General features: G+C 29.3%; 1 protein-coding gene across 1 annotated transcript; it reads left to right on the forward strand.

Annotated features, from left to right (window-relative positions):
- Window positions 1-6,722: 6,722 nt before the first annotated feature.
- LOC149889403 (uncharacterized) lies at window positions 6,723-8,829 on the forward strand. Its single transcript, XM_090085616.1, has 3 exons — window positions 6,723-7,318; window positions 8,297-8,416; window positions 8,558-8,829. Exons 1-3 carry the CDS (start codon window positions 7,051-7,053, stop codon window positions 8,617-8,619), a joined length of 450 nt encoding a protein of 149 aa, XP_089941742.1. The 5' UTR covers window positions 6,723-7,050; the 3' UTR covers window positions 8,620-8,829.
- The last annotated feature ends 4,647 nt before the right edge of the window (window positions 8,830-13,476 follow it).

Consider the following 13,476-nt stretch of genomic DNA (forward strand, 5'->3'; position numbering starts at 1 on the left):
CAAGATACCAGATATGTTCATACTGCATGAACAATTAGTTGAGTGCTGTGAGTACACACAACTCAGGGTTTCTTTCTATGATTATTTAATGAATGAAATTAATTAATGGATATATCATTTAATAGGAGTATTTGAATTGCTAGGGAGGCGTTTTTTTATTTTATTATCTTTATTTTTATTGTTGTGAGTAAGGAGGTGATGAAGGGATCGGGTATTTAGGGGTGGTTTGGATCTAGGGTAATGTGGAAGGGTTACTGGAAGGTTGGGATCGAGGTTGGTGGTCTGGGGATTTCTTGGTTAAGAAAGGGCAAGATTTGTGGATAGTTTGGTTAGGAATGGGCAAGGTTTAATCCAAAAGGTTAAGGTTGCGTTTGCCGTCCTCAGTATACTTTATTACATAATATATCTCAATAGACGTTCTATTATCGTGAGAGTTCTTGAGATTTCTTTACAAGCAATTAACAAATTGCTATGTTGGCAGCTGCAAACAGTTGCAAGTTGGTTAGCAATTATTATTTTAGACTTAATAGCTACGTTTCTTTAGTCTAAAAATACAATTGCTAACCAACTTGACAATATTGTTAAGTTGGTTAGCAATTGGTTATTTTCACGTAAAAAGAAAAATTTCAGCTTTTTTTGGCACACAGGGTAAACAAGGAATACATCTTCGAGAAAAGTATTTTTCTTATCAGTGTAAATTATGCAAAAATTTTCCTTAATTACACATTATTTTGCGTTTACGTAACAAGCTTTATACGATAGGGCCCTGTCTTTCGGCGTAAGTTACTCATTTTTCCGCTTTATAGGATTGGGCTCACTTTTGGCCTCTCAAGATGGAGACGGAATTAACGAACGGCTATATGAAAATTTAGAAATTGATTATTATAAAGTTTTTTATCTTGTGTTCGTATATTAATAATATAAGTTTTAGATAAAAACTTTTTTTTTTATTAAACAATGTTTTTCCTAAAAATAATGATATATTAGGTATTTACATAAATTTTAAGTTCAGAGACGTTTTTTTGTTTCACAAACATATTTTTACAATTACTTGTATATTAACATTCCTGTTTTTTAGAATAAATCTGATTAAAATAAAACTAAATATAAATTTTATTTTCAGTTTGTTTAAATTTAGTTTGTTTAAAAGTACTGAAGAAAACGTGTTTTGACGATTTTTTGCGTAAGCTACGCATTTTTAAGCTTTATAGAATTGGGCCCAGGATTTTTCTTACGCAAAAAAAACTTTCGCAAACTGCAATCTTATAAACGAAATTACGCAGAATTTTTCAGTAAATTACGTAAAATTTCTCACGCAAAAAAATCTGCAGAAAATTCTAAATTTTGCGTAATAACGCAAAATTTTTACCAAAGAATGATTGTTGCGATTTTTTCTTCTAACCATAGATGTCTGTTTTTGTAAACAAAAAGATTTGTTCTCGAAAAACGTAGAGTTAAACAATTTTAACATTCAAAAATCCCTCAACTTGAAGTAGAAACTTTTATCAAAATGGTAAGTTTACGCTAGAGCAAACTCACGATTGATTGCAATATAAGACATGAAAGACCTAATAATAAGCGTCCGTCACTATAAAAAAAAGAGGTTAAAAGCTGAAAGCATTTTAAAAAATGAATGAAAAAGTTTTCATTTAAAAATTCTTTAGCATTTAAGCCCTTGTATTATAGAGTGACAAATCTCTAATCACTCTCACAGAGAGACAGAGAGTGAAAAGGGATCTGTCACTATAAAACAAGGGCTTAAATCCTAAAGTGTTTTTGTTTGAACGTGATGTCATGTAATGAAAAAAATGTGATTTTTATTTATACGTAAACTTATATAAAAGGAGCAAATGATCTAAAGAAAAGTATTATGCTTCCAATATTAGCATAGAAGAGATTCGCCATTCACTAAAAAAGCTGATGAGCAAATTAGTCATCGACGGAAATTCGTTTGTCATCTTCATAAATGAAGTTAGTTTTAATCAATAACAATTAAATACTTTTTACCAATGAGTACACGAATATATATAAATACATATATATAAATATATATATATATATATATATATATATACATCTTAATTTTTGTACGCATATCTGTGAAAATATGAAAGGAAATTTGTTTACAACACACTGATAGTAAAAATACTTTTCTCCAAGGTGTATTCCTGGTTTAATTTTTGTGCCATAGAAGCTAAAACTTTATTTTTACGTAAAAATAAAAAGTTTTACGGCTAATTTGAAAGATCCTTGAGTAAGCATTTTTTTTACTGTACTGCAGTTTTGAAAATTGCGTAATTGAGCAAAATTTTATTTTACACAAAAGTTTTCCGTAATTATTTATTAATTTGCGTTTTGCATATCAAGCTTTGTAGGATAGGGACCAGATATGTTTTTATAACATCAATTTTCAGATCAGTTACTAATGCTTTGTTTATAATCATTAGTAATAAGTTATCTAAATATTGTAGTAAAAAGTTATTGAATGGCGAATCTTTTAATGAAAGCAAACTCGGAGGAAACAGAGTTTTTGATTACTCCTCATATAGAATACTTTTTTATAAACAGACAAACTGTATACACAAACACACACACACTCACACACATAAGCACACACACACACACACTCACACACATATACAAACACACACACACACACACACACACACACACACACACACCCATGCATACATACATACATACATACATACATACATACATACATACATACATACATACATACATACATACATACATACATACATACATACATACATACATACATACATACATACATACATACATACATACATACATACATACATACATACATACATACATACATACATACATACATACATACATACATACATACATACATACATACATACATACATACATACATACATACATACATACATACATACATACATACATACATACATACATACATACATACATACATACATACATACATACATACATACATACATACATACATACATACATACATACATACATACATACATACATACATACATACATACATACATACATACATACATACATACATACATACATACATACATACATACATACATACATACATACATACATACATACATACATACATACATACATACATACATACATACATACATACATACATACATACATACATACATACATACATACATACATACATACATACATACATACATACATACATACATACATGGCCTCCATTTTCATGCTCAACAGTTTCCAAACGGTCACCAAATTGTTGATGGCTGTAGCTGTTTTTTCTTGTGAAATGTTTGCTATTGTTAGCTCAATGAAACTAACTTATTCTTTCTTTTGATTAAGGCCGATTGCGATAATATACTATTGCTTGTAATTTCCTCTAGAACTAGTAATCATATGGAGTAAGGTCTGGGGAACGAAAAGGCCAATATTGTTTAAAATGTCTGCCAATAACTCGATTTTCACCAAATTGATTGAGAAATTGTTTGATAACGTTAAAAATGTGAGGCTGTGCGCTTTCCCGCATGAAAATAACTGAACGCACATCTTTGTTTTTTCTCTATTCTGATAAAAGATTTATTTTCAGCATTGTAACGTATCGTTTACAGCTGGCGGAGTCGTTATAGAATAATGAACGGACAGCAAAATGGAGTCGAAGCAAAATGGAATTGATGTGGTGAGTGTGTTGCTTTCAACTACTGTAGCATGGCGAACTCGTAAGGAAGACTTGAAGCTTTTTTCGGAGAATATGATGAATTGATGTTTAAGGGACTTTAATATCATCTGCAATTTGTTGAGTGGAGCAGCAACATATCTCCAAAGCAATACATGCTGTGATTCACAATTGTTATTTTTTCATCCTTTAAAGATGGGCGACCTGAAATATTGTCTTTCATTGAAATATTCTGTCTCACGTAAAAATGACTGTTTACTCAAAAATAATAATCTACAAAATAACATTCCCCCCTTATATATGCTTAAAAAAAAAACATTCTAGAAATATTCTTATGCACACGTATCTGTAAAGATAAGCATAGATAAGTTTGGTTTTTTCATTTCAACGATTTGATTTTAATTCTGATTTTATTAAATCAGTTTTGATGTGATATTTTTTAATTACAGAATGTTTCTTTTTCTATCACAGCACCATTTCTAACATCAGCATATGTTTGAATAACGTTAAAATAAGATTGCTAAAAGGAGAATTTGTTAAAATTACTTTGATACCTTCGATTGTTTTAAAAACCAAGAACTTTTTACAGCACTTTTGTATGAGTCATGAAGGTAAAGGTGTGAGGCAAGCTATTAAATGTAGTTTTTACAAGTAGAGAAGATAATTTTAGAATGTACATCTAACTTGGAATCATATTTATAATTAACAAAAGCATTTATATTTTGAATGATATGTTCAGAAACCTTTATTGAGTTTTTTGCTCTTGCTCCTTTATGTTCTAGACAAAGAGAGGAAACACTGAACCTTGTCGCCATTATCTATAAACTTCGATATAAACTATGAGATTAAAATTTTTAAAAATTATGATACTTTTTGTTTGTAAAATGAAAATAGTTCACCCTAGAAACATGATTCCAGTCTTGATTTTGTTTACTTGGTTGTTCTCTTCAACTGTTATTATCTTTATTATTTAGCTACAACCTATTGTTTTTGTGATATTTACATTTTTACATATATATACATTAGAAAATGGTTGAAATTTGAAAAGTTATGTATGTAAAATTGTATATAAATTAAAAACTATGGGTTGTAGTTAAACTATATTGATAATAACATATATATATAGATAAAATGCATAACTAAAATGCTATTAAAGAAGTACCTTTAAAATATAATTAATTGTAATCTTTGTAAAATATTGTTGATAAATTTGTTAAATTTGTTAAATTTAAGGAACCTGATTTCTTAAATTTAATTAATGTCATTAATTCAATTGATTGATTTTTGCATTGTTTTCAGTATGACAATTAAAAACAACAACAATAAATAACAACAAATAATAATAGTAAACAACAATCTACAATATTATTATATTTTACAAATAACAGGTTTTTTAACCACATCATACTACATATAGTTTTTTTCAAATAAAACAACTCTCATAAAATTGATTTACACTGACTTATCGTTGAGAAGACAGAGGCTTGGATCAGGAAATTTTTGAGCTACCAAGAATTTTTGCCCAACATTCAGCAACTACTAGTAAAAAATGTTGCCGCTTCTTCCTCTTTTGTTATGTATGAGTTACAATTGGTTATTATTTTAAAAACTCTTTCAGGTGTATTATTTACAACTCTTAATCCATTCACAATTTTTTTACCTTTTAAATAGTCTTTGTTATTACTCCATAATTCTGTATTTGCATGCAAAAGTTCCGCACTAATTTTAGATCTCCTGAAAAATTTAATTGATTAAGGTGAAATGAAATGGCCCACTTCTTCTTCTAATATTTCAGGTATTTCAATTAATTCAACTGATGGCTTCATTTCGCAGTAGTCATCAAGTTCACAGTTTTAAGAAGTTTAAAATGCCTGGAATGCCTCTACTCTCGAGCGATGTCAAAGGATTTGTTAACAATGTGCAATCAAGATGTGCTGAAGGAATAAAGAATAAGAGCTACACCACAAAATACTGATACTAGTTTTAATGTTTTGATGTAGACTTTAATACAGGGCTAACTTTGTTTGAGGGCTATTTCTACATTCATAGCTTTTCGCTGTATTTTGTAAACTTCTCAATAATTATAGTTATACTTCAAGTACGAAAGTCTTTTTTATCTTATTTATAACTAATAAATGGGAACTAATAAATTATTTTTACTTTTAAAAACATTCCTTATTAAAAAATCAAATTCATTTGACTCTAATGAAGAAAACGGTAGGTGTGCTATTTCTGTTATCACCACTGTCTAATTAAAAAATCAAATTCATTTGACTCTAATGAAGAAAACGGTAGGTGTGCTATTTCTGTTATCACCACTGTCTATTCTAGCATGAATAACTTTTTGCAACCCTATATTGGGAAGTTTCATCAGATTTCTGTCGAAAACTCGACATTTATGGTTTGAATAATATAAAAGCAGATGTACGGTGTAAAGGGGTCAATAAAGGAGGAGTTTATTGATGATTAAATGCCGATGTTAGAGAGCTATAAATTTATTTTTTAGAGAAAGCGAATAATATCATAAATTTTTCCCGGAATAGTTTTAATGTTTTTAAGAAATTTTTTTTTGTTTAGTTTTCCTTAAACTCAACAAAGTAAAGGAAAATTCAATTTAATGTTTAAATGTTTTTGTAAATTTGGTTTTATTCAACCTTCCCTTCATTCACAGAACCGCAATATTATTTTGAAATTTTTTCTTTTTCTATGAGCGAAAGAATAGTTCTCGTTTTTTCACATAATTCATAATTGTTTTTCGGGGTATTTAAGTAATACCACATCTGTATGTAATGGAATAAAGTAAGGGTTTTCAGAATCAAAAAATCTATATAGAGTAAAAAAAAAAGTTATCTTAAGTGAATTGTGCTCGATCGTACACAATGAGTCTTGTTGCTTTATCAAACAATCAGTGTTGTTTTTTTATCACACAATCAGTTTTGTTGTTTTATCGATACTTCTTTTAGCCTCGCAAACTTTTGTTCGTATTTTGTTACAATATTTGCGTAATTAAACTGGTAACTATTATTTTTATCTCTCAACCGTTGTTAACTCAAATACAAGACTTTTGGATGCAAGCACTGTTTATGCATATCGACAAGAAATTCTTGAAATATGGTTGCAAGCATTTATTGAAAGGCGAATCTTTTAAAAAGTTATTTCAAAATTTTTAAAAGCAAATTTCGAGCTTGAGTAGTTTGCGATTACCCTCCCACATCTTTAGATAGATCATCAAGAAAGTGACGTTTTGATGACCTAAACACAAAAAAAATGTTGGGAAATAACCTTACCGAAAAGACACTGGTATTTAAAATAAAAGGCGAGTGTATTGTTCTGAGAAATTTTAAACATTAAAAATGAATTTTTTTAACATTTCGACAAGACTTTTATATGTTTTAATGTTAAGCAATACTAAAATCTTGATAAATGGGTTTGAATGCTTACATAATGAGAATTCATTCAAGACCGGTACTGGCATATTGAAATGCTTCACATCTTGCAATTGCACACCAAAACCGGACAAATCTGCAACATACGAAGAGTGCCAAAGCTGTTGTTGCTCGGCTCATTGGAATAAAACATTGAGTTTAGAAAATGAATTGAGAGAAGAAATTCCAAACTTAGGTAATTTACATAGAATACTTATTTTAAGGATCGACAAACATTTACATACATACATACATACACACATACATACATACATACATACATACATACATACATACATACATACATACATACATACATACATACATACATACATACATACATACATACATACATACATACATACATACATACATACATACATACATACATACATACATACATACATACATACATACATACATACATACATACATACATACATACATACATACATACATACATACATACATACATACATACATACATACATACATACATACATACATACATACATACATACATACATACATACATACATACATACATACATACATACATACATACATACATACATACATACATACATACATACATACATACATACATACATACATACATACATACATACATACATACATACATACATACATACATACATACATACATACATACATACATACATACATACATACATACATACATACATACATACATACATACATACATACATACATACATACATACATACATACATACATACATACATACATACATACATACATACATACATACATACATACATACATACATACATACATACATACATACATACATACATACATACATACATACATACATACATACATACATACATACATACATACATACATACATACATACATACATACATACATACATACATACATACATACATACATACATACATACATACATACATACATACATACATACATACATACATACATACATACATACATACATACATACATACATACATACATACATACATACATACATACATACATACATACATACATACATACATACATACATACATACATACATACATACATACATACATACATACATACATACATACATATATTTAAAGCTTTGTGAATATACACGCTCAGCTGCTTTTATATCATATAGGAACACTTGTAATACCGTTAGCTATTACAAGTGCGGTTGAAGCTGGGATCATAACGGTGCTTATTGCTGTTTTAATCTTCATAATCTTTAAGTTTAGAAAAATAATCAGGAGCCCTAGTGGTAAAGAATTTATCTATTTATGTTATGCATTACCTTTCTTTGTTATTTTAAGTGAAGTCTGTGTATGGTGTCTGTATTTCTCTTTATATTTGATTTTTTAACTTTCTTTTACTTTAAAATGCTGTTTTAATGGTTTTATAGGTCTTTCAAATATTGTAACAGATGAACATGGCAAGGCTTTACTTAAAGAAGCTAAAGTGTAAAAATGGGCAGTGAGTAGATCATCATTCCATAGAAATGTACGAAAAAATGTTGCATTTTACATCAAACACCTCAGAATAAGAATTTTTTAAGCAAAGTTGTAAAAATTTTATTCTGTGACAAAAAAATCTTCTTATTTGTATGTAAATTTTTATTTATAGTTAGGATTATTCTTTGAAATACGCATATCAAGTTCAGTGTTTAACATTGATTTTGAAATGAAAAACAAGTACACATATTATTCTAATTAAAAGCCTATCTACAAAAGAACTAATATCGCATTTTAAAACTTGGCCCCAATTTAGAGAACGCATTAAAAGATGGAGCTGTTTGCATATCCATGATGAGTAGTCATACAGACAGCTGCTTCTCATGATGCTAATTTCTATGAATTGTTTGATATAAAAAAATTTATTTTTCATTTTTTGCAGATAGATCAATTAGCCCTGTCATGCCTTACATATAAAAACATATCTACAAAAGAATTACTTTCGCATTTTAAAACTTGGCCCCTTTTTCCTGAGTGAAGACATTTTTGAGTTTCTTACAAATAAGCGAAGCTTCAATTAGTCAATAAAATTTCAAACAAACTTCAAACAAAAAAAATTTAGTTCTTTTGAGAAAAGACGTTTTTGAAAAATTAGCGATTACAGTTAGTTGTAGATGTTTTTTCGTTTAAAGATTGTAAAGACTTTTGTGAAGGTTGGAGGGGCGATATAATTTGGGGAGGAAAAAACAATTTTCAAAAGTACTATACTTAAGGTGGAGGTTGTTGGAATGTGGTCGGACCTGGTATTTTGGTAGGTTTTAAAATTAATATCTACTTTTTTTATTAACAAAAATAAATTTACTTCAGTATTTTAACGCGTTGCGAATGATTTTAAAAAGATAAGCGATTAATGTTACGTTTTTTAGATTAACTCGATTCGACTGCGAGATTAACAAAACTCAACTGTTTCAAAATCGACTAAACCAAAACATGTCAGAAACAAAAAGTTGTGGTAACAATGATTCTTTAGTTCTCAAAAGTCATTTCAATTTTACCAAGCATTTCATTTACGATATTTAAATGCACCAAAAGATTATTTCTTGGCTCGATATTAAATACTGTAAATGACAAAAGAGATTCAAAAGTAAGAAAAATTCCGCCAGCAATGAAACCTGACATTTTATCCAAATTTAGGCTGTGCACTTTTGTATTATATATTTTAAAAAGAAATGCAAAAAACAAAATCCTCGAGATCACAGTTATCTTTCGACATTTTACTAACATCTTGCTACTAGCAATTAATTCCTCATGTAAAGCCCAATTTTTCATTGAATAGTTTTGACCTAATGATATAAAAAGCAATGAAGCTTAGCTTCCAGCTCTCTTGAAGACTTTTAGGTTTTCACAAAATTTCTAGTTATTATCATAATTCAACGCCTTAAGCATAAGATCAAAACTTTCACAAGACTTATCTGATAGAAAACTTTATTGTCCTTTGAATGAGACGAAATATTTCTTAATGGTAATGTGATTGGCGATACAGAACGAAAAGCTAAAACAGCTCATAAAACTTGGTTTAAAGCCAAGAGAAATATGGAAGTCATTTACTAATAGAAAATCTGAGTGTAGAAACTCTTTTTCAACAAACATATTCTTTTCTTCCAATAGGATATTTAAAGAAAATCTATAGTTCCGATCGTATAGTTGGTACATTTACGTGGTGTTACAATATTTACCGTAAATATGGTACTTTTGAAATGTCTTTTTTCCTCCTCATTCAAATAACATCACCCAAACAATCTTTGCAGTTTTAACCCGTTACTTATTAACCCATTTCCTTTTTCCTAAACTTTTTAATGATCATTTTCACGAACATTGCTTTTGTACAATTTATCTATCTAATATGGCGACATGTTTTTTATTTTTATGTTGTTAATTCTTACTGATAATTTAAGCAAAAAAGTATCTAAATAACAGCTTATGTAAGTGTGTATGTATGTATGTATGTATGTATGTATGTATGTATGTATGTATGTATGTATGTATGTATGTATTTATGTATGTATGTATGTATGTATGTATGTATGTATGTATGTATGTATGTATGTATGTATGTATGTATGTATGTATGTATGTATGTATGTATGTATGTATGTAGGGGAGACTTGTACTGAATGGACCACAAAATAAGACTTTTTTATAAATTCGATTAATATTTATTTTGTGAATAACTATGGTGGGTTTTTTAGTTTAGAAGACAAGATTCATATCTTAACTAACTATCCTTGAAAGGTGTAAACCATTGAGCAATTAAAACATTGTTAAAAAATGCGATAAACATGACCTGTACTAAATTGTTTAATGGTCCATTCAGTACAGTTGATTGTACTGAATGGACCAGCAGTAAACTCGTAATAAATAAAATGTTGAATTATGCACAGCAATGAGGGTATATTGATGTTCCAATATTGAATGATAATATTGTTATCCTAGTGAAAATTAACCTATAATGAATCATGATAAACCATGAGCTTTATAGTTTTTTATGCCCAAGATTTTTTTTTTTTTTTTAGTATATTTTATTAGTCACACTTTCACAACTTGTTTATATTAAAAAGACACGATTATTTTGTTTTAGTAAGTAACAAACTGAAACCCAATAAATGCTCTAATCGGAAAATGGTCCAGTCCATGCTGTACAATCAATGGTGGTTCATTCAGTACACATATCAATATCCAAATGTTACCCAAACAATTACAACAATCTGTACCCTAGATAACTTTCCTTCTACTTTTATCTGAAGTCCAAAATATATATCTATAATATTATTAATATTAAGAGTTCACTTCTTCTTGAAAAAACTCTGTAAATTGAAAACTCAGAAAAGTTAAAAAATTACATTTGCCTTGAAAAAACAGAAAACTTCCATAACTACTGCTTTTCTTTGAATAAATTTAACTCAGACATACTGAAGAGACATTGTGTAAAGGTGAATTATTTGTGACGACAAAAATACATCTAAATGGTCTCTAAGTTCTTTTTTTTGAAAAGGTCCATTCAGTACAAAATCCATTCAGTACAAGTCTCCCCTATGTATGTGTTATAGGTGTGCGAAACTCGAAGTTTCGAGTTCGAGTTTGAGTTTATTCAATAATCAAACTCGAACCGAATGTGCTTATTCGAATATAATTCGAATTTCGAACCTAAAGTTCAATATTTAAAAATTGCTGTAAAATCGTATTAAAATGCTTCAAAAAATCGCTGAAAAATTATTTTAAAACGCTTCAAAATGGAGGACGAGAGAGTGAGGAGCGTTATTTGGAATTATTTTGATAGACGTAAAATTAACGATACTATATTTGATTTTTGTAAAATTGGAAAATGCAGTCAAAAAATACCTTGTCCTACTTCATCTACAACTAGCTTATTTACTCACCTGAGAAGTTATCATAAGAAGGAATCAGCAGATTGTGATAAAAAAGCACAAGAAGTAAAAAAAATGAAAAAGGAAGAAAATAAAACTGGAAAACAACTGTCAGTTTGTGTCACAGATCTGGTGGCTAAGGATACAGCATGGATGTCTGATCACGAAAAGGCTAAAGAAATTACACGAGCTATTGGCCGCATGTTGTCTTCCGATTACCTACATTACGATTTCGTAGAAGGACAAGGTTTTCAGGCGCTTATGAAATTGATTGCTCCTCAGTATCATATTCCGAGCTGAACCCCTTTTCTCGCAGTATTGTACCAATTATGTATAAAAATTTGAAACAAGAAATGATTGATCGCATTTTTATTGAGTTTGTTGGCATGCCATCCTATTGATTTTCCAAAGACACATGGTCTTCTTGCGCACTGGATTCCTATTTATCATTTTGTTTGATATATTTAACTGCTGATTTTAAAATGCAATCATATACACTGGAGAATAAATTAAAAAGTCAATTGAAGATTAGAGTTTCTTAAAAAGTCTATTGAAGATTAGTCGCTACCAAGTGCAGTACCAATATACGTTCTTCTAGACAATGGTAATAATATGAGAGCAGCCATGAACATGAGCCAAAACTTTATGGACTTACCTTGCTTTGCTAATACGCTTCAACTATCAATTAATGATGCAGTATTGAAGGCATGATAAAAAATTGAAGGCATGATAGTATGGTAGCGAAATGTGAAAAAATCGTTTCGCACTACTAACACAGCATTCAATCATCTCACATGATGTATGCACAACAATTAAAAAGAGATGAGTTCGGACTATTTCATGATTCAACGACTTATGGCAGAGAAAGCACCTTTATCAGCCGAAGTCGCATTAATTGGTAAGGTGAAGAATCTCACTACGAACGAATGGAAACTCGCGGAGGGTTATGTAAATATTTTAACTCCTTTTGAACAGGCTAGCAAAGAGTTCTGTGGTGAAAGTTACCCAACTTTATCTATGAAAATACCAGCTCTGCATGGATTACACCAGAAATTGCAAGGTTTCATCAGTGATATTGCAAATAGAGGCTCTGGAATTTCACTGGCGCGGAGACTTGTGGCATCTTTAGAAAGAAGGTTTCCTTCTTTTGATGAGGTAGCATAAATAACTATTTATATACTGAGACTCATTATATTAGTGTGTATTTCAGTGTTTTATCAATCTTTTTTCGACATTCATTGTCATTTTCAATCACGCACTAATTTTTAATTACCTATTTTCACATAAAAAATTTTTTAACTTCAATTGCATTAAGAACCATGGTCATCTTTATCTAATATACGGCTACTCACGAAAATTTAAACGATTGCAGAATTTTCAAATCTAATCTTCTGTTTTTCTTGAATAAAAATCTAACGGAAATAGATACCAAAATAATTATTTTT

The sequence above is a fragment of the Hydra viridissima genome, unplaced genomic scaffold (genome assembly GCF_058129835.1).
Source record: "Hydra viridissima isolate aposymbiotic clone 2 unplaced genomic scaffold, HvirCarnegie_v1 scaffold_4, whole genome shotgun sequence".
NCBI lineage: Eukaryota > Metazoa > Cnidaria > Hydrozoa > Anthoathecata > Hydridae > Hydra > Hydra viridissima.

Bases quoted from the DNA above. Each gene is read 5' to 3' on its own strand.
- LOC149889403 (XM_090085616.1), top strand. From the start codon at position 7,051: ATGAATTTTTTTAACATTTCGACAAGACTTTTATATGTTTTAATGTTA. The intron at 7,319-8,296 runs GTAATTTACATA...TATATCATATAG, and splicing joins AGAAGAAATTCCAAACTTAG to GAACACTTGTAATACCGTTA. The intron at 8,417-8,557 runs GTAAAGAATTTA...ATGGTTTTATAG, and splicing joins AATAATCAGGAGCCCTAGTG to GTCTTTCAAATATTGTAACA.